We start from the raw sequence: 27,924 nt of genomic DNA, 5'->3' as shown, positions 1-27,924 counted from the left end.
GTACAGCCTCCCCCCCCCCCAATTATGGCTCCCCCAGTACAGGGGTCTCCCAGTGCAGCCTCCCCCCCCCCGGCCCCGGTCCTGCTTACCCAATACAACCCTCTCCCACTGCAGCCTCCCCCGGTACCCCCCACCCCCCCCCAGTGCACACAACGCCCCGTATGGCCCTCCCAGTACAGCAGTCCCCCCCCCCAGTACAGCCTCCCCCAGTACAGCCCCCCCGCCCCCCCCAGAGCCCCAGCCCCTGGCAGGGCAGGGGGCTGGGACATCCCCCCCCCTTGGTGACACTTGGTTCCCCGGGTGACAGCGGGTCCCAGCGCGGTGAGAGGGTCCGGGGGGGGAGTGGGGGGGGATCCCATCAGGGTGGGGGGGGTCTAGGAGGGTGGGGGTCCCAGCAGGTTAGGGGTCCCAGGAGGGGGTTCCCAGGGAAGGTCCCAGAAGGGGGGGGGCGGATAACAGCGGGGTGGGGGAGGGGTCTCTTGAGGATGGGATCTCAACAGAGTGGGGGGGGCGTCCCAGCGGGATGGGGGGGAGTCCCAGCGTGGGGAGGGGGGGGACGGGTCCCAGGAGGGTGGGGGTCCCAGAGGGGAGGGGGAGCCCAGCGGAGGGGGGAGGTCCCAGGGCTCGGTGCCCCCCATCCCTAGCATGATGGGTGCCACTCGAGGCCACACGCCCCCCCCCCCCAGGGGGGGCCCACGCGGGGCCAGGCCCGGCCCCCCCTCCTTCGGTCCCCACCCTTTCCTGCCGCCTGAGTCACCGCCGCCGCCGCCGCCTTCCGGGTGTCCCGCGGCTGTTGGGGCGTCCGTCTGTCCTGCGGCCAAGCAAGGGGCCAGCCAGCCATCCCCGGGGGGGTCTGTCTGTCCGTCCGTGTGCCGTCTGTCCATGGGGGGTGGGGGGTGTCTGTTGGTCTGTCCGTCCGGGTGTCCCTCGGGGTGTCCCATCCAACCATCCAGGTGTCTGTGTCTCGGGGTGTCCGCCTGTCCGTCGCGGAGTGCGTGCTTCTGGGGGTGTCCGTCTGTCTGTCCTGGGGGCTTCCCACCCGCTGGGCTGTCTGTCGGCCGGGGCGTCTGTCTGTCCTTCTAGGTGTGCACCTCTCCATCGGGTGCCGTCTGTTTGTAGTGGTGGCCGTCTGTCCTTCCGTGTCCAGCTGTACATCGGGGTACAACTGGGTGTCTGTCTGTTGGGGTGTCTTCCTGGGTGTCCGCTTGTCGGGGTGTCTGTCTGTCCCTGGGGGCGTCCACCTATCTGTAGGGGCTTGCATCTGTACGTAGGGGTGGCTGTCCATCCTTCTAGGTGTCCCGCTGTCCATTGGAGCGTCCATCTAGCTGTTGGGGTGTCCATCTGTCCTTCTGGGTGTCTGCTGGGGTGTCTGTCTGTCCTTCTGCATGTCAGTCTGTCCATTGGGGTGTCCATCTGTCCATCCGGGTGTCCACTTGTCCTTCTGGGTATCTGTTGGGGCATCTGGCCATCCTTCTGGGCGTCCATCTGTCCTGGGTGACTGTTGGGGTATCTGTCCTTCTGGGCATCCATCTCTCCTGGCTGACTGTTGGGGTGTCTGTCCTTCTGGGTGCCCATCTCTCTTGGGTGTCTGTCCTTCTGGCTGTCCATCTGTCCATCAGGACACCCATGTCCATGTCAGGATGCCTGCCACCTCCTGGCTCTCCGTTCCTTGTGCTGCCCTTCTCATGGTGTCTCTCCATCCACAGGTCCCTTCGTCCATCCACCCGCCCACTGCACCCGTCGCCGCCTCCCCGACGCCATGTACACCCCACTCCCCAAAAGGTACCAACCCCCTCCCCACCCACTTTCCTCCCCGCTTTCCCCCCCCCGCACCTCACACCACCCCTTGCCCCACAGTGGTTCCCCCTTCGGCCCCGCCGCCACCCGCCCGGGGCTGCACATCTGGCGGGTGGAGAAGCTGCGGCCGGTGGAGGTCCCTGAGGCGACGTGGGGTGTCTTCTTCTCGGGGGACGCCTACCTGGTGCTGCACAACGGGCCGGACGAGCGAGCCCACCTCCACCTCTGGATGGGTGAGCCCCGGCGGGGTGGGTGGGGGCACGGGGGGGTGGTGGTGGGACCGGGGAGGGGCTCAGCTCTGGGTGCCGCCTCAGGCCGGGACTCCTCGCGGGACGAGCAGGGTGCCTGCGCCCTCCTCTCCACGCAGCTGAACGCGCTGCTGGGCGAGCGCCCCGTGACACACCGCGAGGTGCAGGGCAACGAGTCCGACGTCTTCATGGAGTACTTCCCCCGCGGCGTCACCTACCAGGTACGGGCACCCCGATGGGCGCTCGGGGTGCTCCCGGCGCTCAGCGTCCCACTGAGTGATCGGCATCGCCACTGGGCTCTCAGCACCCTCACCCCGCTGCTTATTCCCCACTGAGCGTGTGGGACCCCCTCTGGGTGCTGGGCTTCCCCGGTAGGTGCTCAGCCTCCTTGGTGGGTTCTCAGCATCCCCTCCGGGTGCCGAGCGTCCCTGACGGGTGCTCAACGCCTCTATCATGTGCTCAGCATCCCCTCCGGGTGCTCAGTATCTCTGCTGGGTGCTCAGCCTCCCGGTTGGGTGCCCAGCGTCCCTTCTGGGTGCTCAGCATCCGTGCTGGGGGCTTGTCATCCCCGTCGGCGGCCGGGCACCCCCACTGGGTGCTCAGCACCCCCGTGCCAGCAGGAGGGCGGCGTGGACTCGGCGTTCAAGGCCACCCGTCCCGGTGCCGGCCCCACGCGCAAGCTCTATCAGGTGAAGGGCAAGAAGAACATCCGGGCGAGCGAGCGGGACCTGCGCTGGGCCAGCTTCAACACCGGCGACTGCTTCATCCTCGACCTGGGCGAGGTGGGCGGGGGCTGCCGGGTGGCCCTGCTGTCACCCCCGTCCCTCTCCCTGTCCCTCCCCAGAGCCTTCTCACCTGGTGCCGGGGAGGGGGGGCGCAACGTGTTCTTCTGAGTGTCCTCTGGGGTGTCCATCAGCTCGGTGGGATGTCCCTCTTCATCGGGGCACCTGTCCATCCGTGGGGCTGGCTGTATGTCCTTCTGGGTGTCCGTCGGCTGGGTTGTCTGTCTGTCCTTCTGAGTATCAGGCAGTTGGGTTGTCTGTCTGTCCTTCCAGGTGGCCACCTGTCCACTGGCCGTCTGTCTGTCCTTGACAATGTCTGTCTCTTGAGGTGCCCATCAATCATTTGGGGTGTCCCCCTATCCATAGGTGCGTGTGATTGTTGGGGTACCTGGCTGTCCGTCTGGGCGTCTGTCTGTCAGGGTTTCCATCTGTTGCGGTGTCCGTTTGTCCCTAGCCCAGCTTCAACCTCAGCAACTGCTTCGTGCCCAACCTGGGCGCGGTGGGTTGGGCGCCACCATGGTGGCCCCGGGGGAGGTGGGATGGCTCCGTCACCGCTGTCCCTCTCCCTGTCCCTAGACCCTCTTCGTCTGGTGTGGGGCCAGGTGCAACGTGCTGGAGCGCAACAGGGCGCAGGAGCTGGCTGCGGCCATCCGGGATGGCGAGCGGGGTGGCAAGGCTCTGCTGGAGATTGTGGTGGACGGTGAGGAGCCACCTGAGATGCTCCAGGTGCGCTGGAGCCCCAACATCCCTGGTGGGAGGAGAGGGGGACCCGAGTGTCCCTGGGGGGTGGCTCTGTGATACCCCCTGTCTCTTCACCCGGCAGGTGCTGGGCCCCAAGCCCACCTTGCAGGAGGGCAGCCCCGAGGAGGACGTTGTGGCCGATCAGAGAAATGCGGGGGCAGCCATCCTCTATAAGGCAAGGTCACCTTGGGACACCACGGTGGCCCCAGGGATGGGCGTAGCTCAGTTGTGACCGTGGTGGTCACGGGGCTGGGCGTGGCCAGGGAACACCGTGGCAGTTCCCGGGTTGGGCATGGCCAAGGGACACATGGTGGCCCTGCTGCTGGACATGGCTGGGAGATGCTGTGGTGGCCCCATCGGGGAACGTGTAGCTGGGCATGGCTGGGGGACACCGTGGTGGCCCTGAGGGGTATACGTGGGACTTAGCATGGCCAGGGGACACACTGTGACCCCGGGTCAGGTCGTGGCCCTGGCAGCCCTGGAGGGGTTTACATGGGGCTGGGAGTGACCAAGGGAAGCTGTGGTGGCCCTCGGACATGGGCATGGCCAGGGGACACCATGGTGACCCTGGGAGGTGTGTGGGGCTGGGCATGGCCAGGGGACACCGTGGTGGCCCCAGACAGGACACGGATGGGGAATGCAGCAGTGGCTGTGTGGGAGGACACAGGGCTGGGCACAGCCGAGGGATGCCAGGGTGGCCCTGCAGTGACGTCCTGGCCATGGGCAGGTGTCGGACGCGACGGGGAGCATGAAGCTGAGCCAGGTGGCCACCAGCAGCCCCTTCAGCCAGAGCCTGCTCTGCTCCGATGACTGCTTTGTGCTGGACAACGGTGCCAGCGGGAAGGTCTACGTCTGGAAAGGTGCCCGGGGAGGGGGGACGGTGGGGGACAGGGGGACAGAGGCCACCCCCTGTGTGGCTCTGACGTCCCCATCCATAGGGTGCAAGGCCAACGAGCAGGAGCGCCAGGCGGCCCTGAAAGTGGCCGAGGAGGTCATTGCCCGCATGGGTCACTCACCCCGGACACAGGTGGGTGCAGGTGGCCAGGGGTGCCCGGCGCGGGGGGGGGCTGGCATGAATGATGTCACCCCGTCCCCTCCCTGTCCCTGTCCCGGCAGGTGGAAATCCTGCCCCAGGGCCGCGAGACGCCCCTCTTCAAGCAGTTCTTCGCCAGCTGGAAGTGAGGGAGCGGGTGCCCACGGGGCCAGCACCCAGCTCAGGGAGTCACCGGGCTTGTGCCGGCTGTGCCAGCTCCCTGCCAACGCTTGTGCCCTGCTCCACTGTCCCTGTGACCCTGCCATCCCCACCCCTGTGCCAGCCCTGGGTCTTTGCCCGTCCCCAAGCCAACGCCATCCCCTCCCCGTGCCACCCCTGTGCCTTTCTCCACCCCGTGCCCCACGTCGTCCCCAGTCCCCTTGTCGCTCTCAGCTCCATGCCATCCTCAGCCCCATCCCCGTGCCTTTGCCCGCCCCACGCCCACGCCGTCTCCGTCCCCATGCCCGTTCATTCCCCCACGCCATCCCCAAGCCCATGCCGTGCCCGCGCTGTGCCAACACTGTGTCCTCACCCTCACTGCTGCCAGACCTCCGCCACCTCCAGGCCCTCACCATCTTTCTGCTCTTGCCCACCCTGTGCCATCTCCATGCCCGCGCCACCCCCCGTGCCACCGCTATCCCCCATCATCTCCATGGCCACGCCGTGCCCATGCTGTCCCCGTGCCCCCATCACCCCCGTGCCCACCCCACCTCGTGCCCACACGTTCCCGCACCCTGCGCCCAGGCCCTGGTGAATAAAGGGATGATGCCGAGTCCCGCGTCTCACTGCTCTGGGTGCGGCGCCAGCCCTGGGGACAGGGGGACACGGCCGAGCTGGGGACAGGAGGGGCAGGGCTATGGCAGCGCAGGGGCCACAGCGGTGGCAGGGAGATGTCCCCAGCAGCCTGGCGGGTTGCCATTCCACAGGGCATCCTGCAGGGCCACCTGTGTCATGAGTGCACCGGGCCTCTGCCCCACAGGGCGATGCCCACTGATGTACAATGTCACCAGGGGCTGGCAGCACCCACGGGTGCCAAGGTGACAGGAGGGCCCTGGTCCTTGCGTGAGCACCCAGCCCCAGCACGGCTGGGAGATGGCACGTGGCAGCCGCCTGGCTGCCAGCCCTGGGTCTCCAGTGCCCCCACATCCTCAGCGTCCTCACGGCCCCATGGCCCTTATGTCCCCGAATCCACCGTGTCCCTGCGTCCCCAGGGTCCCCTCATCCTGGTGTCCCTGCAGCCTCCGTGTCCCCAGTGTCCCCACCCCCCCCGTTATCTCCACGGTCCTGATGTCCTCGGTGTCCCCAAACCCACCCTAGAGCCCCTCTACGCCCGGGGCCATCCAGACCCAGGACCCCCCCTCGCTGCCAGCTGCTGCTTTTCTGACTGACCCTCCCTCCCTCATTAGACTCAAATAACGAGCACTGGGGCTAATTGTTTATCTAATTATCCCTGCCTTTGCCTCCCTCTCTGGAGCACGAACCCGCTCGCGCTGACCCACTGTAAAAACACCCAGCGATTCCCACGCGCAGCTCGGCTTTGCCTTATTAAACGATTTCTCGTTAGCGCCCATGGCCGACGTTGGGAATAGGCGAGCTCCGCCTGACCCTGCACCAAAACGCCGGCTTTTCACCCCAACTCTTACCCAGGACCGCGCAGCCGGATACTGCTGCATCCATCACCAAAGAAAAGCCCTTTTATTGTCACTGGGAGGATGGGGACGGCGCAGCGGGGGCAGGAGCCCAGGGCAATGAGACCCCCGGCCCCTCCAAACCCCGTCGCCTTCTAATCCTAAAGCAACGCCGAGGGAAGAAACTCAAGGGGATAAAGGTGGGAGCTGGGCTGGGCTCTTCCTTGTTCACAGTGAATGTGGGGGGATGGGGCGGGGGGGAAGGGGGGGAGGGACCCCCCGCTCACAGGTTTTGCTAAAAAATAAACCCAAATTGCCCCCTTTGGCCTCGCAGACCTCCTCACGCATGATCTCAGTCCCCCAAGGGTGGCTTGGGGAGGGGGGGGCGCAGAGAAACACACACACACACACATCCCCTCCCCCCCACACACACACCCCCCCCGCCCCGGGGACAGCAGGGAGGAGAACGCAGGGACGGTGGCGCGGGGAGCTCTGGGGGTGGCGAGGTTTCGGCTCTCGGTGATGTCAGACCCCCCCGAGATGCTCAAATCGCCCCGGTGAGCTTCGTCAGCGACCCGAAACGGGGAAAGCGGTTACTCCGTCACGGCCACAGGGCGGGAAGGAGCGTGGAGGGGGCAGGGGGGTGGGTTTAGAGTCAACTTGTTCCCTGAAAATGACCCGTGAGGGGTCCGTCGTCACCTCCTTCAGCCCTGAAAAAGAATTCACGCTCCAAAGCAAAAGGTGGGGAGGGGAGATGGGACGGCGGCCCCTCGTCCCGACCCAGGGCCAGCAACGGGGGACGGGCGAGGGCGGAGGAGAGCAGCGCCTGCATCGGCCCCGCTGCCGAGGGAGCAGGGCAATGGCACTTCACTCGGAGAAAAGAAAAAAAAAAAAAAAATTAGAAGAAATAAAAGCCACATATCGTTTGGAAGAATGAGGCAGGAGCCAAGCGGTCCCGGGCGGGAGGGAGCGGCTCTGGTCCCCGCCAGCCCCCTCACTCTATCAGTTCCACGTAATTAGCAGGGAACATGCCGAAGTGGCCATCGGGCCCGTAGCCACGCCACCAGCCCTCGTCGATCATCTCGATGTTGGTGATGATGTTCTCCGGGTCAAACGAGATCTCGGTGTCGTCGGCTGGAACGAGACAGAATGAGTCAGGGGGTTAAAACTGGTCGTTTGTAAGATGTGAACATCTGGGTAAAAGAGGGCAGGGGAGGGGAGAATTACAAAATGACAGAACGGTTCGAGTTGGAAGGGACCTTAAAGCCCACCCGGTGCCAGCCCCTGCCCTGGGCAGGGACACCTCCCACCAGCCCAGGTTGCTCCAAGCCCCGGCCAACCTGGCCTTGAACCCCTCCAGGGATGGGGCAGCCACAGCTTCTCTGGGCAACCTGGGCCAGGGGCTCACCACCCTCACAGCAAACAATTTCCTCCTAATATCTAATTAAATCTCCCCTCTCTCAGTGTAAAACCCTTCCCCCTCGTCCCGTGGCTCCCCTCCCTGCTCCAGAGTCCCTCCCCAGCTTTCCTGGAGCCCCTTTAGGGACTGGAAGGGGCTCCAAGGTCTCCCCGGAGCCTTCTCTTCTCCAGGCTGAACCCCCCCAGCTCTCTCAGCCTGTCCCCACAGCAGAGGGGCTCCAGCCCTCCCAGCATCTCCGGGGCCTCCTCCGGCCCCGCTCCAACAGCTCCGTGTCCTTCTGCTGTTGGTGGCCCCAGAGCGGGGTGTCTGTCTCCCCCGAGCGGAGCAGAGGGGCAGAATCCCCCCCTCGCCCCCCTGCCCACGCTGCTGGGGAAGCAGCCCAGGCTGCGGGGGGGTTTCTGGGCTGCCAGCGCATGTTGCCAGCTCATTGCCGGCTTTTCCCCCCCGAAAGCTCTCCACCCCTCCGACCCCCAGCCCATCCTGGTACCGGGGCTCATCCCCACCCAGGTGCAGGACCCTGCACAGGGACGTGAGCAAGAAACACGTTAGGGAAAAATAAAGAGAAGCCATCGAAGAGAAGCTTCCTTCGCTTGCTTCTCCAGCTCCAACTGGGGTGGGAAACGCTCTGCCCTGCGTCCTGCCGCAGGACTGCCTGGGGCGTTGGGCGACGTCTCCGGTCCAGCTCTCTGGGAACAGACTGGGCCCAGCAAACCCCCTCCCAGTTACTCCGCCGGTCTCACCAGCCTGGTAGTCGTAGAGTGCCCGCGCACACAGCCCCTTCCCCGCCAGGTCCGGCGCCAGCTGGTACTCCACCGGGTACCTGTATTTGGCATCGTCGACTTGATCCTTCAGGAAAGAGAGAGGCAGAAAAGGAATCACCGGCGCGAAGGAGGCCGCGCCAGGCGTCCGTCATTAACGCGGCGAGGGCGACGCGGTTTGGGCCGGACGGGCACGAAACGAACAACAGCCGCTGCCTTTGAACTTCTCTCCCCAGGAAGAGGGAGAGAAAATTAGAGAGAGACTTACGAGCTGTAAAGAAACGACGCTACTTTAACGAAATGTTAACAATTTAACGGAATGATAATAATGAGAAAATGTAATGATATTGATAAGAAAATAACGAAATAGCTACACCATATCGTCTGCGCTCCAGGGTCTCGCCCCCCAGCACGGGGTCACCCCACTCCACTCCTCGCAGCCCCGCTCAGTTTCCCCTCGCAGCCCCCCCCGCACCTCGGCGAACCACAAGATTCCCCCCCCCCCCGAATAAAAAGGCGGGTGTTGGGGGCTCCACGTGTCGCCGGCAGGAGACGAAGGAGCCGAGCGTGCGATGAGGGAGGGCTGTGGGCGCCTCTCCGGGGGGATCCCACACCGGCCCCAATCCCACCGTGCGCCCGGCAGCCGGCACCCCCAGGAATGCCAAGACCAGCGGCAGAGAACCCATCCGGCAGCCGATCCCTCGGGATTTCCACGGGTCAGCACCCCCATGGTGAAGCTGGACAAGCTCCAGTTTTCCAAGCCTTTCCCTCTCGTTACCATTCCAAGGCCTGAGCCGGCTGCGTTTTTACTTTTCTGTCACACGGAAAGGCTGAGGCTCAGCCCCATCTCCTGCTCCTTTTGAACCAGGCGGGCACTCCCAGATAAATTTGGGAATGAGAAAATGAAATACGTTCGAAATGCTTATGGTTTTGGGGGAGGCGGGATGGACAAGACAGGCGAATAGAGGAGAGAAAACCAAATGGCCGCCCCATCTCCAAGGGAAACACAACCCTGCTATTAGACACTGGAGAATCTGACGGAGACCACCAAAAAGAGCCGGGCTTTGTCGGCTCCGCTGGTTTGGGACATGCAAAGGAGGAGGAGGAGGAGGAGGAGGAGGAATCGCTGTGGCAAAGAGGCTGGCGAGAGGGACGGGGGCAGGGACGGCCGTCGGACACGCCGGGGTGCAGGAGGGGCGACGGGCGCCCAGCACCGGTATCTCCCACATTCCCGCGCCGCGCGGGCGGCGGGAAGCGCCGTGCAGGCACAGCCCGAGCGCGTGCGAGCTCCAGGGTTTCTCCCTTTCCTACTGATTTCCGCCCAGGTTCCGAGTACCGGAGAGACCCGAAGAGAAGAGACGCCCATTCCAGACTCATCCCAAAAGATGAGCCAAAGCCATCCTCTCTCCCAGGAGGATCCCGGCTGGCCCTCGGGTGCCCGTTTCCCCTCTGGGGTCCTCTGTCCTCCCCACACACCAACCTGAGGGGGCTCTTCATAGATGGCCGAGGTGTCTGGCGGCTCCTCGTACAGATTTGCCTCATCCGCATGGGAAGCTGGGATGCTTGAATTGTACCCGGAGTCTTGTCCTGCAAAAGAAAACACCGCGATATCCGTCACACCAAAACCTCTCCCTGTCCCCTCTCTTGCCCGATTCCTGCTCCAGGCTGAAGTGCCACCACGGTTCTGGTATGAGCTGGACGTCCCCTGCTCTCCTGTCCCCGCGGAGGGGACGGCTCCGGCAAGCAGGGACCCAGGCACGGGGCGAGCAGGGGCTTAGGGAATGCCAAAAAAAAAAAAAAAAAAAGGGAGAGATCCAGGATCTCCGATGTGGGAAAGAATAACCTTCCTCAAACCATTCCCAAGCTGCTCCTGGTGGTGAGGACCCGACGGGGAAGGGCTGGAGCAGAGCCCCTGGCCAAGAGCAGCATCTAGTGGCGACCGCAGCCCGGGGACACCGCTCGGCCCCGGCTGCTGGGGCGGCAGGAAAAGGAGAACAAACCGCCCTGAAACCATGGGTTTTCTCCACCAAAGAAGATCCATCTCTGCCTGAAGCATTTCGCTGAACCCTCCGAGGGTTTGCTTTGTAACCGGGTCCATTTCGATTATTTTTTTTCTTCTTTTTTCGGGAAAAGGCAGCTTGGAGGTTGTTTCCCCAGCTCCCACCTTCCCGAAGCAAAGCCGCGGAGCAGTCGCGGGACGGGGCGGTGAGGAGCCCGGCCAGCTGGGGACAAGCCAGCAGGGACACGAATCCACCCAGCCCTTCCAGGACAAGGCAACACCTTCGTGCCAGCCCTGGGGAGACCTTCCGGAGAGCCAGCCTTCCTCCAGCCTTGCTCTTCCTACCCAAACCGCCCGAAAGGGGACGGAGCATCTCCCTGCAGCCAGAGAAAGCTCTTCGGAGCCCAGCTTTGCCACCTTGCCACCCCCACCCCTGGAGCCCAGCATCGAGGACGCCCAGACATACACTGGTCTTTACTGGGACAGCCAAACTCAGCCCTGTCTGGCCGCCGTCCCCGCACACCGCTGCCCCCGGGGACAGCACTGCCTTGGGGGAGCGAAGCCCTTTGCCGGGTCTCCAAGGCATTTTGGAAAGGTCTGAGATAGAGAGGGGCTCTGTGAGCTAAATTTCAGCCTGGCAGCCGGGAGATGTCCTCCGGAACCTCCTGCGAAGGCTGAGGAGGAAACAAGGGAGCTCTGCGGCAGGCAGCGGCAGCTCAGCTCCTCTTCCCTCCCGTGCCCCACACCACCGCCCGGAACACCATCCCGAGCCTTGAAATCGGGTTTTATGGGGACACGGCAGCCCAGAGAGAATTCAGTCGGACAACAGGACTCATTTCCGAAAGAGCCTCACAGACACCTGGGCCAAAGAGCATGGCATTGAGTGGGTGCATCACGGAATCATTGGGTTGGAAGGGACCTCTGGAGATCATCTAGTCCAACACCCACATCCCCCATCACGCAGCAGCCCCTGGGAAGATGGAACGAGACAACGGGCTGTTAAAAACTACAGCAAGAGCAATGGGTGGTGGGACCTTCAAACACTGGGCTGCACATTTAGCAAAGGCCATGGGGTTTGTGAACACTGTAAGATCCGCCAACCGAGCTGGCCCTGCCCAACGAGAACGTGCTTTATGCGGGAATGAAGTCCCCGTGGTGCACGTGAAGAACAGGTCAGGGAAAACCCTCTGGGTTAGTCCCGCCACAGGCAAAGGCAAACCCACCTGTGCTTTTGCACAAGGACCTGGGTGCACTTGGTGGGTGACGCAAGAGGATGGGGAATTCCAATGTGTACTTCAAGGGGATTTGATTTTGGGTGAGAACAGCCAATGAATTAAACCGTTTCGTGTTAATTGCTGCTTTCATAGAATCACAGAATGGTTTGGGTTAGAAGGGACCTTGAAAACCACCCAGTGCCACCCCCTGCCCCGGGCAGGGACACCTCCCACCAGCCCAGGTTGCTCCAAGCCCCGGCCAACCTGGCCTTGAACCCCTCCAGGGATGGGGCAGCCACAGCTTCTCTGGGCAACCTGGGCCAGGGGCTCACCACCCTCACAGCAAACAATTTCTGCCTCAGATCTCAACTAAATCTCCCTCTTTCAGTGTAAAACCCTTCCCCCTCGTCCCGTGGCTCCCCTCCCTGCTCCAGAGTCCCTCCCCAGCTTTCCTGGAGCCCCTTTAGGGACTGGAAGGGGCTCCAAGGTCTCCCCGGAGCCATCTATAGTGGTATAATTTACCACTAGATGTCATCGCTACTGTGATTACATCGACAGTATTACAGCAAGAATGGCCCAAATTAATGAAGAATGATGAAACTGAGTGAAATGCAGCGGTGATGGAACCAGAACTGGCTTCAGCAATGGGGTTTCTGGCTGAAAGATCTGCCCGCACTTTGCCGAGGCAGGGGAAAACCGCAACAGAAACTCAGAGCCTGGCCCCAAAACGCCCAGTTTCGGGTCTCCTATTTGGAAAGGCGAGGTGAAAAGCTCTGGTTAGGTAAGGAAGCAAAGCCACGCACCTGCAGTGGGTACCGGAGAGGCTGGAGGCGTCCCCCAAGCATTGGAGGGGGCAAAGGATGCTGGGGGAGCCCCTCGGGCAGGAGAGACGGGAGAGGCAGGACTGGGCACAGAGTTCACCTCCTTCTGCAGGAAAGGGCTGCGAAGCTTGCCTAGAAAAGGGCAGAAGAGGGTCACGATCAGCGGCGCAGAGTCTAGTTGGAAGCCTGTAGCCAGCGGCATTCCCCAGGGGTCGGTACTGGGTCCCGTCTTGTTCAACATATTCGTCAACGACCTGGATGAAGGGACAGAGTGTCCCCTCAGCAATTTGCTGATGACACAAAACTGGCACCCCAGAAGGCTGTGCCGCCATTCAGAGAGACCTGGGCAGGCTGGAGAGTTGGCGGAGAGGAACCTAATGAAGTTCAATGAGGGCAAGTGTAGGGTCCTGCACCTCGGGGGGGAATAACCCCCTGCACCAGCACAGGTTGGGGGTGACCTGCTGGAGAGCAGCTCTGTGGAAAGAGACCTGGGAGTCCTGGGGGACAACGGGATGACCACGAGCCAGCGATGGGCCCTGGTGGCCAAGAAGGCCAATGGCATCCTGGGGGGCATCCAGAAGAGTGTGGCCAGCAGGTGGAGGGAGGTCATCCTCCCCCTCTGCTCTGCCCTGGGGAGGCCACAGCTGGAGCACTGGGTCCAGTTCTGGGCTCCCCGGTTCCAGAAGGACAGGGAACGGCTGGAGAGGGGACAGCAAAGGGCTACCAAGGTGATGAGGGGACTGGAACATCTCTCCAATGAGGAAAGGCTGAGGGATTTGAGTCTATTCAGTCTGGAAAAAAGAAGACAGAGGGGGGATCTTATCAATGCTGATAAACACTTCAAGGTGGGGTGTCAGGAGGACGGGGCCAGGCTCTTCTCAGTGGTGCCCGGGGACAGGACAAGGGGTAACGGGCACAAACTTGACCATGGGAAGTTCCATCTCAAGACGAGGAGGAACTTCTTTGCTGTGAGGGTGGCAGAGCCCTGGCACAGGCTGCCCAGAGAGGTGGGGGAGTCTCCGTCTCTGGAGACATCCCAAACCCGCCTGGAGGCGTCCCTGTGCCACCTGCTGTGGGTGACCCTGCTCTGGCAGGGGGTTGGACTGGGTGATCTCCGGAGGTCCTGTCCCACCCCTGCCAGTCTGTGATTCTGGGACAAGGAGTCAAATGTGCGGCAGGAGCCAGGCAGGGACAGAGGCTCCCAACCGTGTGGCGACAGCCCCGGGACTCCCCCGGCATCAGCCACCGAAGGCTGTTGTTGATGCTCTTGGCCTCACCAGCCCACTGCTGGGTTACCCTCCTAAGCAGGATTTTCCAGCTCTAATCCTTGTTGGGAAAAACAAGTTTGTCTGCCGGTTACAGTAGTAGCTGCAGACGAGGCAAGAAAACAAGGAGAAAAAAAAAAAAAAAAAAAAAAAAGAGACATAATTTTGGGGAGGAAGAGTAGCAGGAGGACACCGCCACCTCTCCGGGCTCTCCACGCTGATTTTTGGAGCGCCCTGGATCTCACGGATGGCAGCTGGGAGGGGTACGGCTCAGACTGGTTGCTGCCAGCCTTGGCTTCCCTTTGGCAGGAGGTAACCGTTGCTGCTGCTGTTATCTGCCCCATCTCTGCCTCCCAAGGCAAACAAAAGCCGAGGCAGGGAGTTACGAGACGAGCCCTGCCCCAGCCCGGCCGGCGAATAAGCCCCAAGACTTGCCAGCGGCCCTCAGTCCGCGGGGTTTATCCCCGCCAGGGCGTTCGTCTCCCTTTCCTCCACCGAAAAAAAACGCCAAACGCTAACACAAATGAGGGAAACCCCGCGGGATTCCTCACCCTCAGAAATCAGCCTTTTTTCCCCCCCACCCCCCACCATGATGTTTAAACACAAAAAAAGACATTTTCCCACCGTGGGATTTCACCCATCCCACCGACAGCTTGCCTACCCAAGAAAACGCATTCACGCGCCTACCACAAAATAAAAAGTGCTTATTCCAAACGAATTCAAGCAGGTTGAGCTGAGGAGGAGACGTTCACGCAGGGATATCACGTGTTCTCAGCAGCTTCCTTGGCTGGTTTCAGCTTTGGTTTTCACAGCTTCCTGGTTTCTATCTGATAGATCAGCTCGGCCTCTCCTAAAGGGACGCGCTCCGGCTTCGTTCAGCCAGTGCGAAAAACCAGGTGGAATTTACAGCGGTCGGGACAGATTGTGGCAGGGGTTCCCTTCTGGCACTAATATATTTCATTCTCATTTTAAAAATGAAATTTAAGCCTCAGGAGTCGAGTCAAAGCATGGAAAACACCCACCTCAGCCGTTAAAACCGGGCGCAGCGAGAGCCTTACCACGAGAACTGTCGCGCCAGCTGGGTGCAACGAGCACCGGGTGTGATGAGAGCCACCCGCGCTCAGCAGGAGCCGTGGCCAGTCCCAAACACATCCCCCCCGGCCCCGTCGGGAGCACTGGCGACCGGCTCGCGCTGCCCGACCCGCTGCCAGCGCCGCACCCGGTGCCGTACCTGGCTGGGAAGCCATCACTGTCTCCGCCGGCACCGACTTCTCCCTCTGCTTGAAGATGTCCCGGGGGTTCACCGCCCTCTGCGCCACCAGCGAGGCCGCCTCCTGCGCGGGAGAAGACCCCACGTTGGTCTGGGCGCCACGGGCGCGGGACGGGGAGCGGAGCCCACGCGGCGCCCCCGGCAGAGCCTACCTGGGCTTTCTCCACCGACTCGCTTCTCTTGACGCCCTTCCGCTGCCTGGCCTCGTACTCCTCGGCTTGTTCCTTCTGCAGCACGAGAGAGGGGCCGCTACAGCCTCGGCGGGCGCCAAGCCACCCCTTCCTTCCCCCTCCAGCCCCCTCCTTCCCCCATCCAGTCCCCAGGACCGGAGAAACGGAGCAAGGAACAGACACGGTGGCAGAGGGTGAATGGGGGGAAACCCCCTGGCTCTGGGAGGCAGATGCGGGAGGTTTGCTGGGATAAGGGCTCGGTTTCCTCCAGTGTCCCCAGGCTCTTCCCCAGGAAGAGTTTTAAACTCTGCTTTCCCCAGGGGCCGCGGCTGGACCGGCCCTCGGGAGCGCGTGCGCCCAGCGCGAGCGGAGGTATGGAGTGAGATCCAACGAAATCAAAGACAAGAGCAAGAGACCTGGAGGAGCAGCCTGGGGGCAATTCTGCCAGAGCGCGTCCGTGGGTCCTCCCACACCCCCTGCCCGCTGTGACACCCGCCCGGGGTGCTCCTCCGTCACCCTCCTGCCTCTGCCCGCAGCGTGGGCTACACCACGAGCCCTCTCCTCTCCGTCCTAGGGGATGCACGGATACACCTCGCCACGGGGCACAAGGCCGGAGCTCACCCATTGCTGCTGCTCTTTGTCCCTGTTCTCAGCCTCCTGCTGCTGCTGGAGTCTCCTGCGGTGACAAAAGACAAACCGGGGTTAAACGGGGCTGTTCTGGGACCTCACCCCGCTGCAGCTTCCCCTCCGGGGAAGACCAGAGGAAGGACAGTCCCCTGCGCTTCTGGGGCCAGACGAGGAGCCCCAGGCCACCGGGAGCCTCGAAGGGGACAACAGCAAGGAGTTCCTTCAAATAGTGGGACCAAACCGGGGAAATCTCTTCCTTCAGGCACACGGACAAGAGCACCCAGCGCGGAGGGGCCGGGCAGACTTCCCCATCCGAGCTGAAAACAGGAAGGCAGTGCCCGCTGCCACCGGTAGAAGTGAGCTCCACCGCTAACGGGGGTCACGCCAGGCTCGGAGGGGAAGGAAATCAGCACAACGCTGGCCCCTGTGCATGCCACCGCCTCTCTGCGGGACTCAGAGCCCTCCGCCAGCCCGCCCAGACCACCGGCACCCCACGAATGGTGGCCACGGGTTTCAGCAACGTGTTTCAGAGGCAGCCTGCCAGGGGAGGACTCGGTCCCGGGGCAGGATCAGCAGGCAGGGAGCCCCGCGGGTGATGCTGGACCAGCTCATCAGTGGTTGGGCCGGGGAGAAGGCGCTCTCTGCACCCCAGGGGCCTGAGCGGGGACAGCGGCTCAGAAGAGGTGGCGACGAGGGCACACAGCGCCACTGAGGGCAAAGCCGAGAGATCCCAGAGAGCGGGACGGGCTCTGGGCGTCGTTACGAATGCTGGGGACTCACTTCTGGGCTTCAATTTCGTTGGATCTTGCTTTATATCTCTGTTCTCGCCCCGCTGCCTCCTGCAGCTCCCGCTCCCGACGCTCTCTCTCCAGCCGCTGCCGCTCCTCCTCCGCTCTCCTCTTCTCCTCCAGCCGACGGTTTTCTTCATCTTTCTAATGGGAGACGGGCAACAAGTCGTGGGTTTCATCCTGCCGGCCCTGAGAACCCCCCCAGGTCTCTGCGCACCACGCTGTGCCCCCAGCCAGCACGGTGGCAGCTCCCAGGGCATCCCCGTAACACTTCCACAGCTCACGCCCTATTGCTAAACCGCTGCAAAACCCCACTGTAGAACAACCCGAACGGGAAGGAAATACGGAGCAGGCTCGCCCTGCTCTTCAGTCTCGCAGAGCTGCCTTCAGAAAGGTCAAAAACCATCTTTCTTACCCAAATGGAGCTTGCCACCTGCCGGGAGCCGGGCTGCAGCCCAGCCCTCTCCCCCTGCGCCCACCCCAGCCAAATTACGCCGAGATAAGAAGCATCTTGCTCTTCAAGACTCGTTTTCCCCTCCCCTTGGACTCCCCTGGAGCCCAGCTCCGCGCTGCTCGAGGTCTGGATCCCCGGCTCCGGAGCGGAGAGCCCAGGTTAGAGAGGGGAGACGCAGACGGCGAGAAGGGATCAGCTCCACCCGTGCTGAGGAGAAGCGGCAGCACTCACCTCCGCTTTGGCCCAGAAATTATCTTTGTTGACTCTCTTGATTTCGGACATTGCGTTCGTCTTCTGGTAGACAGAGCCCTGGGGGGAGGCAGGAGGTGGCACGCGTGAGCAGTAGTCACTGAGCCATCAGTTTCTGCATTCTTCAGCAGAAATGTGTCCTCGTGGCTTTCTGGCAGCTCCCTCCTGCTGCTACGGCACTGGCCGGACCCCTCTTTGCCCACCCCGGCAGAGGGGACCCAGCCCCACGCAGCCACGGGCCAGAAGATGTTTAGCATCAAGATGGAAAAAAATAAAAGGACGCGCTGTGATAGAATGCGACAGCAAAACCAGCACGGTCGGTGCTCAGCGCAGTCTGTGACTTTTTAGAAGACGCAATAACCTGACGCTTTACCCCAGAAGGGCTGGCTGAAGCCCAGCGATGCGACGTTGCCAAAAACGGGGACTTCCAGCCTGGTTTTCATCGTGCCTCGAGCAAAAAAATAAAAAAGCAGGTTGCTAAAGCACAGAGGTGCCCAGGCTGGAGCAGACAGCAAAGAAGTGACCAGGACACGTGAGAACCTGTCATTGCCACGCAAAGCGGGGCCGGGGGACAGCGAGGGTCTCCCCAGCTCAGGTTTGCTCTTTGCCTGTGTCTCAGAGTGGGGTCAGCCGTGCAGCGTCGGGGAGGACGTGCAGCTGAGCTTCTCCTTTGTGCAGCTCAGAAAACTCATTGCTTGGGGCACACGTTAAAAAAAACCCCCACCTTCCTACAGAACACGTCCACGTAGACACAAAGGAAGGCGCTGAGATCTCCGGCCTCAACGCTTCCCAGCGCCGGGGGAGCCCCAGTATTCATTTGCAAAGCAGGTCAAAACGCCGCTGCACCGACACGGCTCGTTCCCTCTCCCTCGGCTGCACCACAGCCTCGGAGAACCCCAGGCCTTGCAGAGCATGGAATCATGGAATGGTTTGGGTTGGAAGGGACCTTAAAGATCATCCAGTTCCAATTCAGGGACATCTTCCCACCAGCCCAGGTTGCTCCAAGCCCCGTCCAACCTGGCCTTGAACCCCTCCAGGGATGGGGCAGCCGCAGCTTCTCTGGAAACGTGCAAAGCTGGAGCTCGTGCGTCTCTAAAAACCTGAACAGAACTGGGGGAAATCGGTCCTGGTTAAAAAAAAAAATATGGTTGGGCCTACGGAGAAGAGAGCTCAGGCTTTCCATTTGCTGCAAGGACATCTCGTCTCTGCCACCACTCCGTGCTCTTGCCCTGATTCACTCTGCAACGAGCCAGAGAGAGGAACTGGCCCTGGGCAAAATCATGGGTGCTTCCTCAGCCACGTCAAAGCACTGGGAGCCCCTGCCCGACTGCGAGCCCAGAGGGACGAGAAAGCCCCCGCGGAGCCAACTCACCACGGGAGCTTGAGGGCCCGAGTCCTGGAACTTGCTGCTCTCCTTGTGGAAGTTGTAGTTGGCCCCAGAGGCCTTGGCAACCTTCTCCATGATGAGCTCAGGCTCCACGTCCTCCTCTGCACGAGCGTTGATAGTGACATGAGCCCCCTGAGCAGGGAGAAAGCCAGCACAGGAGTGAGAGGTGACTCTAGAAGCCACCAAACCCACCATGCTGCTTTGATAGGTCCCGTCTACACTCCCAGAGCTCCCAAGGGAAGAAAAAGGGTTCAGGTGAGAAAGGGAGGTCACCAGACACTCTACGATCACAGAATCAGAGTGACAGGGGTTGGAAGGGACCTCTGGAGATCACCTCGTCCAACCCCCGGCCAGAGCAGGGTCATCCACAGCAGGTGGCACAGGAACGCCTCCAGGCGGGGTTGGGATGTCTCCAGAGACGGAGACTCCCCCACCTCTCTGGGCAGCCTGTGCCAGGGCTCTGCCACCCTCACAGCAAAGAAGTTCCTCCTCGTGTTGAGATGGAACTTCCCATGGTCAAGTTTGTGCCCGTTACCCCTTGTCCTGTCCCCGGGCACCACTGAGAAGAGCCTGGCCCCGTCCTCCTGACACCCCCCCTTAGCTCTTGCTGAGCATTGATGAGTTCTCCTCTCGGTCTCAGAGCAGAGCAGGGCGATGACCTCCCTTGGCCTGCTGGCCACGCTCTTTGTAACGCGCCCCAGGAGACCATTGGCCTTCTTGGCTACAAGGGCACATTGTGCCTCATGGGCAACTTGGTGCCCACCAGATAGATCAAGCAAACGTTCACTGGGGAAAAAGAGACTTGTTTCTCCCCACTTGTGTTACAAATCAGCATGCCCGGGCTACCCAACACTGCAGGGGTACTGAGTGCTGGCGTCACCGCCCAGCCTCTCCTGGCCACCATCCCGCCTTCAAAGATGTCTCTGTGCCACCCCAAAGAGCAGTGCGAGTCACGCAGGTTCCCTCGCCCAGGGCCCACCGATCGGGGGAGGACAGGAGGAGAAGAGGAGCAGACCTTTAGGAAGTTCGCCACGGTGCTGACGTGGTTGGCGCAGGCTCCTTTCCTCACGTCGTTCACGCCTTCGCCAGTCTGCAAAGAGAAACCGTCGCCTGGCTCAGCCTGAGGCCCACCCCAGGCTGGTTTGTAGCTGCAGCACCTTGGTCTAAGCCTTCAAATCATCCACCCTGGCCACGGCGAGGGCTTCACCAGGGCTTCCTGCATGGGAAACGAGCCCGCTCTGCAGCAAGCACTGCTCAGGGGGACACGGCGATCCTCCTGCCCAAGGACAACAGCCGCACCATGAGGGCTCCAGGCTCCTCCTGATCATCAAGTGCTTCATTCAACCCATCCTATCATACAATCACGGAATGGTTAGAGTTGGAAGGGACCTTAAAGACCATCTAGTTCCACCCCCCTGCCCCGGGCAGGGACACCTCCCACCAGCCCAGGTTGCTCCAAGCTCCGGCCAACCTGGCCTTGAACCCCTCCAGGGATGGGGCAGCCACAGCTTCTCTGGGCAACCTGGGCCAGGGGCTCACCAGCCTCACAGCAAACAATTTCTGCCTCACATCTAATCTAAATCTCCCCCCTTTCAGTGTAAAACCCTTCCCCCTCGTCCCATGGCTCCCCTCCCTGATCCAGAGTCCCTCCCAGCTTTCCTGGAGCCCCTTTAGGGACTGGAAGGGGCTGGAAGGTCTCCCCGGAGCCTTCTCTTCTCCAGGCTGAACCCCCCCAGCTCTCTCCTCACAGCAGAAGGGCTCCAGCCCTCCCAGCAGCTCCGGGGCCTCCTCTGGCCCCGCTCCAACAGCTCCGTGTCCTTCTGCTGTTGGTGCCCCAGCGCTGGAGGCAGCACTGCAGGGGGGGTCTCCCCCGAGCGGAGCAGAGGGACAAAAAACCCCCATCCTAGATGGGTTCAGAGCCGTTTACTGTCAGCCGAGGGAGGTACGTGGCCAAAGAGATGCGTCAGGGCAGCAAATCCTCCAGCCTCTGTTCGCCTGTGGCCATGGGGTTTGGACCACGCAGCCCCAGCGGTGGGCACGGCACGCCCTCGGTGCCACACCGTGTTGGAGGGGCTTCAACGCTGGCTGCCGAGCGATCGGCAAGGACGATTCCAGAGGGAAGCAAAGGGAGAGACAGTGATTTATTTCCCCCAGGGCCCGCACTCACCCAGTTGATGAGGACATATTTGGGCAGGCCGGAGTTGGGATCCTTCACCCTGCAGAAGGCATACATCACCTTCCCGCTGTTGAGCTCCTCCACCATCTCCTCCAGGCCACCATCTGCCCCACGAGAGAAAGCGGAGGGTGTAAGACAAGCAGATCGCTTACACCTGGTGGGAACAGCCGAGCCAGTGTCCTGCTGGCTCCGTTCTTCCTGGAGATTATTCCTGTCAGATCTGGAGTTGTCCTACACGGAGAGCATCTCAGACCCTTTGTCTTTGCCCCAGTCTGTGCCGGAACCGAGCCCCTGCCCACCCTCACCCACACCCCACCAGCTGTCGCTCCTCTTCCTCAGAGCGTCGCCGCGACAGGCACAACTCCGCGTAGGGAAAGATCCCGAATCCATAACTCAAGCCAAATGATGACAGAGAATGGAAAGGAGATGCCCACGTGCCCCAGACTAATTAGAAGCTTTAATCAGAGCAGGCAGCTACAAACCCTGCCCGCAGCTTCCTATGCCAAGTCCCAGCGAGCACCTCCAGCGCCGGGCACGGCGTTATCCACGAACCCCAGCATCGCTCCTGCTGAAAGCGTGTGCCGAAAAAAATTCCAGAAAAGGAGGAAAAATGCAAAAAAAACCCCACACGCTCGCACGTCAAAAAAAAAAAAAAAAAAATTTCCAACGGACCACAACTCCTCCTACTTTGGTTTGTCTGACCCCCCGAAAAGCGGAAAACGAGCCTCCGACCGCTTACCAAACACCGGCCGCCGCGGCGCAGCCCAGCCTGGTTTGCTCTGCCCTGCAGCAGGACCCCGGCTCCTTTCCTTCTCCGCTATTAAATATTTACGCTTCGGCTCTAAATTTGCGCAGGGTGGTTTCCGAGGCTAAGGCTGGAAGCCTGAAGCCAGCCGGCCGGCGGGAGACGGTGTTTGCCGGGTCGATGTTTAACGCGACAGGCATGGAAGGGCAGAAAGGGAAGCGCTGGGAAGGGAAGCTCTGCCGAGGGGCCGGGGTTCTGCTGACAGAGTTACGCTGCGCCTAATTCAGCATAAAAACCCCGCTAGACTTTTAATTTACACACAATAAACCTTGTCGGCTGAACAACAGGCTCCGATGCCAAGCCGCCCGCAACACGGACCCGGCGGAGCTGCCCGGAAACGTCTCACCCGGCCGCCGAGAGCCGTGAGAAGCGCTTGCAAAAACGAGAAAAGGAGCAAATAGATGCAAATCTAGAGAGCCGAGAAACCTGCCGGGACGCCTCGCTTTCCGCCAGCGGTCGCTTCGCCTCGAGAAGCGTTTGCGCAGGAATCAGCAGCCGGATTAAAAAAAAAAATTAAAAAAATATTAAAACAAAACAAAACAACCCCCCCCCCCCCAAAAAAAAAAAAAAGTCCCACGAAGCGGGGAGGCAAAGAAAGAAGTGAGAGGGGCTTTAGGCGGAATCGCCAGCCTGGGGAAGCCGCTGCGTGGTCCCTCCGCCATCCCCAGCGCTCCCCCCCCCGCCCTCCCCGGGAGGCTCTGCCCCTCGTCCCACCGCCGACACCCCCCCCTGCCCCAGCCCAGGCTCCGTGGGCACGGCCCCCACCACGCTCACGGCCCCCACCACGCTCACCTCCGCAGCAGGCCACGCGCAGGTCATTGCTGTTGCCTTCGTAGGTAAACAGAGCCCTAAAAAAAAAAAAAAACCAAAAAAAAAAAAAAACCAACAAAAAAAAAAAACCAACAAAAAAAAAAAAAAATGGGCAAAAGCAGAGGTTTTAAACCAACCCGCGGAGAAACGCTGGCCCCAAACCTCACACCCCGCCGGCGTCCCCCCTCCTGCCCCCAACACCCTCTGCAGCGCACCCCAAAAACTCCCCCATGTCCGCCCAGGGTGTCCATAAGGCCCCCCCGCCACACACACACACCTCCTGCCCCACATCCCGGACGCCCCCTGATCACCCCATACACCCCCCACACCCCCAGACAGCCCCTGATCCCTCCTGTACACCCCACATCCACCTCAGACACCCCCTGATCCCACGTACACCCCACACACACCCCCTGATCCCCCCCCACACCCACCCCAGACACTCCTGATCCCTCTGTACACCCCACATCCCCCCAGACACCCCATATCCCCCCTGAGACACCCTCTCATCCCCCCCCACACCCGATCCCCCCCAGACACCCTCAGCTCCCTGATCTCTACCCATCCTACATCCCACCCACATCCCCCCAGCTTCCACTACACACCCCACACCTCCGCCCCAGACACCCCCACACTCCTGATCCCTCCTGTATGCCCCACAGCACCTCCCCCCCGACACCCCCACGCCCTCTGATTGACCTTTTCCGCCCCATAACCCCATCCAGGTGCCAGCCCAGCTCTGAATCTTCCCCTCTACACTGCCGTCAGCCCCCCCCAACTCCCCCTAGACCCCCCCACGTCATCCCCTATACACCCCCCACCCCAGACACCCCCACACGCCCCGGTTTCACTTGCACCCACCCCCTCAGATCCCCACTCTACACCCCAGACCCCCACCCCAGACCCCCCCTCGGCATCCTGACCCTCTCCACATTCCTCCCAAACAGCCCCCCATCCCCCCCTGTACACCCCACAACCACCCTCCCTGGCATCCCCTGCCCCCCCCCCCAAACCCCTCTGCACCCCCTTAATACGTCTCCCATTCCTCCCACAGCCCCCTGCACCCCCCACAGCCCCCCAAAAGCCCCCGCACCCTCCACAGCCCCCCCAACCCGCCCTGCACCCCTCCCATCCCCCCCACAGCCCCCCCAAAACCCCCCCGGCCCCCCCCAAACCCCCCCGCACCCCTCCCATCCCCCCCACAGCCCCCCAAAAACCCCCAGCACCCTCCACAGCCCCCCCAACCCGCCCTGCACCCCTCCCATCCCCCCCACAGCCCCCCAAAAACCCCCACGGCCCCTCCAAACCCCCCCGCACCCCTCCCATCCCCCCCACAGCCCCCCGAAAACCCCCAGCACCCTCCACAGACCCCCAGCCCGACCTGCACCCCTCCCATCCCCCCCACAGCCCCCCCAAAACACCACCACGGCCCCCCCCAAACCCCCCCGCACCCCTCCCATCCCCCCCACAGGCCCCCCAAACCCCCCCTGCACCCCTCCCATCCCCCCCACAGCCCCCCCAACCCCCCCCCGCCCCCCTTCCCATCCCCCCCGCACCCTGCCGCCCCGCCCCCCACTTCCCCCCCCGGCCCCGCCGGTTCTTCCCCTGCGGCCCCCCCGGTCCCGGTCCCGGTCCCGGTCCCGGTCCCGGTCCCGGTCCCCCCCCTCCGCCGCCGCCGCCGCTCACCAGTCCGTGGGGCTCCCCGCCGCCACCACCCGCCCGTAGGCCTCCTGCAGCGCCCGCCCGTTCTTGCTGAGGTTCAGCGCCATGGCAGCGCGCGCTCCCGCCCCGCCCCGCGACAGCCACGCCCCCGGCACGCCGCGCCCCGCCCACCGCCGCGCCCCGCCCACCGCCGCGCCCCCATGTCCAAGCTCCGCCCACAGCCCGGGCCCCGCCCACCAGCCCCGCCCTGGAAGAGCCCGGCCCCTTACCCCGCCCCGCCCCGCCCCGCCGGGCATGGCCCCTCCCTCTGCCGCCCCGCCCCGCCCCGCCCCCTGCTGCCACCCCCCCCACCCACCCCGGAACCGGCACCCGCCGAGCTCGGGGACCCCCCAGGGGTGATTCTCGGGGGTCCCCACCCCAAGGGCAGCTCCGGGGGTCCCCCACCCCTGGGCGATCCTCGGGGTCTCCCGCCCCGGGAGGGTTTCAGGGACCCCAGCCCAGAGAGGCTCTCGGGGTCCCCACCCCCCAGCGCAGCCCCACACCCCGCACCCCCAGACACCCCCCCCCAATGCCTCCCCCCCACTTCTAGGGGTCCCACGCAGCCCGGCTCCCCTCGCCCCTGCGGTGAGAAAATTGGGATTTCTGCGGATTTTCCCCATTTCCACACCCAGCGGGTGGGGGCCGGGGGGCGGAACGGCACTGGGTGGGGGGGGGGCGGGGGGGGTGTCTCCGGGTGTTGCCAGCAGCTTTGAGCGCGGAGCTCGTTGGGGTGCAAACCCCCAAATTTTAGCCCAAATCACCAAAATTCTGCTTCCGGCAGGAAACGCCGGAGTTTGGGGTTCAGAATTGGGGATAGTTTTGCAGGATAAAGATTTTCCCGTGCTGGCGCGGGGGGGGGGGGGTGTGGGGGCGGTGTGTGTCCCTCTCTGCCCCCCGAAGAGTCACCCCAAAAAATGAGGTGCCCAACCCCGGGGGGGGACGATCGTGCCTGGGGAGGTGGGGGGGTGTGTGTGTGTGACTGTCCCCCGGGCGCAGTGGCCTCGTCCCCGGGGGCTGGGGGGGGGGGGGTGGGGGTGGCCCGCGATGGGACGCAGCTACTTGGGGGGGCGGGGGGGTGGTGTGTGAGATGTGCCCAGCTCTAATTAGGGGGGGTGAAATGAGGAGCCCCCAGTGCTCCCAGCTTGGGGGGGGGCATGCCCATGTGGGGCGGGGGGCACGGATGGCTGCTCGGTGTGGGGCAGGGGCGCAGCTGAGGGGATGCTCGGTGTGGGGGCAGGGGGGTGGCAGCGCGGGGCAGGGGGGGCACAGCCATAGGGATGCCGGGGGGGGGGGCGGGGAGTGCTGCTGCGGGGGCCCTGGCACTCGCCCCACGCACGGGGGTTGCTCTGACGGGGGTGAGGGGCCACCCCCGCGATGCCACCTCCAGCCCCCCCCCACCCCCCCCGTATCCCCCCCGCCTCTGCCGCCGGGGTGCCCTGCGCCCCTCAGCCCCCCCCGTGCCTCAGTTTCCCTGCTCGGAGCAGGGCGATGAAACCCCTCGTTTCCTTTACAAATTCGGGGGGGGGGGGGACACGGGGGGAGCTGCCCCCCCCGCCAAGCTGTACCAGCCGCCCCTTGGGCACAAGAAATCCCGGGGGGGCTCGCGTTTGGGGGGCAGGAGGTGGCCGGGGGGGGGACACGCACACACACACAGAGGACGTGGCCTCATCCTGCCCTCGGTGGGGGGTGCAGCTGCCCCCCCCCGGCCTGGCTGCGGGGCTCGGTGTCCCCAGCGTGTGCTAATGGGCCATTTGCAGATCGTCGCGTGTCCCCCGCCCCCGGGCCAACCCCCCCCCCACCCCCCACCCCCCGGAGCCCAGCCCCGAGCCAGCTGCCAACATCTGGCTGGGGCCGCGCTGCCCCCCCCCCCCCCCAAGCAGGGAGTGGGGGGCTGGGGGGATTTTTTGGGGTGGCCCTCCCAGCTGCAACCCCCCACCCCCCCCACCCCCCCCAAACCCCTTTCCTGCCCCATAGCGGGCTTCGCGCCCCATAGCTTCCTCCGCGTTCGGGGTCACCCCACGGTGGGACAAGCCGGGGGGACGGGGAGGCTGGAGGGTGTCCCCAAAAAATCCGGCATCATCCCCATCCCGCCGGCCTCGGGGGGCAGCGGGGGGGGGGGTGTTGGAAATCCCACCCCTGAAGCCACCACCGTCACCCACCGGCAAAATAACCGGGGGCCGAGCTCCTGCCACCCGGTTTAACGAGCCCCCCCCGGGGCCCCCTGATTGTCCCGAGCGCTGGTGACAGTGACCGGGGGGCGGGGGGGGAGGGTGTGGGGGGTGTCCCCACCGTGTCCCCAGCCACCAGGGGAAAAGGGAGTCTTGGCGGGGGGGGGGGGAGCGCAGGGGCGGGATGGGGGTGGGAGATGGTGACACGGGGTGGTGGAGGGGCCCGGGGCGGCTGTAGGTCATGGGACTGCTGAGGATCCTGGGGCGCCTGAGGGACCACCCTGAGGGTACCGGGGTGGCCAAGGGTCTCAGGATGGCTGAGGGTCCCAGGACGTCCAACGGTCCCACCTCACACCCCCCAGCTGCACCACCTCGCTGGCCAGACTCATCATTCCAACCGTTCCACCTGCGGTGGCATGCCCCCCCCCCCCCCCCGGCTCCTCCCCGCTCTCCCACCCCAGAGACTCATTTCTCCAATGTACCATCCCCAGGTCTCCCAACCTCCGCTCCCTTCTCCATCCCCAGCCCCGTGGCACCTTCAGGATGCTGCTGCCGGGATCTCCACACCTTTTAACACCGGGACGGGACGTGCCGGGGCAAAGGCCGGGCGATGGGATCTGACCTCGGGGCACTCGGAAGGGCCCGTAATTGCTTTTCGGGTTTGGGCTGTGATGTGAGATGGTTTTGAAGGGCTCCCACACTGCAAGCACCTCCTCCATCTCACCGACTTCCCATCCTGCCATCGTCTCCTTCATCTCATGGACCTCCCACCCCACCATCATCTCCTCTGTCCCACAGACTTCCCATTCCACCGCCGTCTCCTCTGTCTCATGGACCTCCCGTCCCATCGTCATCTCCTCCATCTCATGGACGTCCCATGCTGCCATCATCTCCTCCATCTCACAGACTTCCCATCCCGCCACTGTCTCCTCCATCTCATGGACCTCCCACCCCACCTGCTCAGCCAGGATGCTTTTAAGGACAGTTTAAGGGGCCTGGGGGGATCTTGGGAAACGAGTTGTGATGAGGTTTTTTCCTCCGGAACAGCAGTTGCTTTTTGACGGAGACTTTCAACCCCACCGTAGAGGCTCCCCTGGGTTTGGTAGGACGCGCAAAAAAATGTCGCAAAGACCCCAAAACCGCAGGGCTGCCGGCTCCCGGGTTGTCACTTGGGGTCCTGCAAAGCTGGGGGTCACCTGGGCGCTGCGGGACGGTCACCGTCCACGTGTCCCATGCCAGGAACCAGCCACCTCCTCACTCCTTTGTGGACTTGTACCGTACGTTATTTATCTCCCGGCCAAGAGAACGTTGGGAAAAATAACACTTTAAGCCGTTATTTATATTTTTTTAGGAGGCCGGTGCTCACGCAGCCCCCCCCAGACACACCCACGACCCCACACGGGAGGTCTCTCCCCACCCGTCCACTCCACAGAGCAAGGAGCCGCCTGGGAAGGGGCAGATGTGAAGCCCCCCATTCAGCACGCGGCTGGCGATGTTAATTAAAAGCAGGGCAATAAAACATCTGGAGCTGGGGGGGGGGGGGGTGCCCCCCGCGCGACACCCGGCAGCTGCCTCTCCCCGGGCCTTGAGAAAGTCGGGCCGGGGGGGAGCGG

At 63.1% G+C, this 27,924-nt stretch overlaps 2 protein-coding genes across 3 annotated transcripts; one reads left to right on the top strand and one right to left on the bottom strand.

Moving 5' to 3' along the window:
• The first annotated feature begins 793 nt into the window (after positions 1–793).
• On the top strand, positions 794–6,284 carry CAPG (capping actin protein, gelsolin like). Its single transcript, XM_054180835.1, has 10 exons — positions 794–852; positions 1,707–1,782; positions 1,858–2,030; positions 2,112–2,266; positions 2,666–2,827; positions 3,404–3,553; positions 3,651–3,743; positions 4,296–4,428; positions 4,507–4,595; positions 4,685–6,284. Exons 2-10 carry the CDS (start codon positions 1,760–1,762, stop codon positions 4,748–4,750), a joined length of 1,044 nt encoding a protein of 347 aa, XP_054036810.1. The 5' UTR covers positions 794–852; positions 1,707–1,759; the 3' UTR covers positions 4,751–6,284.
• On the bottom strand, positions 6,278–24,245 carry DBNL (drebrin like). 2 transcript variants are annotated; one of them, XM_054180833.1, is made up of 14 exons: positions 24,129–24,245; positions 22,425–22,480; positions 20,819–20,931; positions 19,667–19,741; positions 18,637–18,783; positions 17,247–17,324; positions 16,554–16,705; positions 15,768–15,822; positions 15,129–15,203; positions 14,938–15,040; positions 12,424–12,573; positions 9,888–9,994; positions 8,390–8,495; positions 6,278–7,363 (listed from the first exon to the last, which is right to left on the bottom strand). In XM_054180833.1, exons 1-14 carry the CDS (start codon positions 24,209–24,211, stop codon positions 7,224–7,226), a joined length of 1,440 nt encoding a protein of 479 aa, XP_054036808.1. In that variant the 5' UTR covers positions 24,212–24,245; the 3' UTR covers positions 6,278–7,223. The 2 variants fall into 2 exon arrangements, with proteins under 2 accessions (XP_054036808.1, XP_054036809.1); XM_054180834.1 differs by lacking the exon at positions 12,424–12,573.
• Between the last annotated feature and the right edge of the window lie 3,679 nt (positions 24,246–27,924).

The sequence above is a fragment of the Rissa tridactyla genome, chromosome 20 (assembly GCF_028500815.1).
Source record: "Rissa tridactyla isolate bRisTri1 chromosome 20, bRisTri1.patW.cur.20221130, whole genome shotgun sequence".
NCBI lineage: Eukaryota > Metazoa > Chordata > Aves > Charadriiformes > Laridae > Rissa > Rissa tridactyla.
This window is presented reverse-complemented; position numbering and strand designations above follow the sequence as displayed.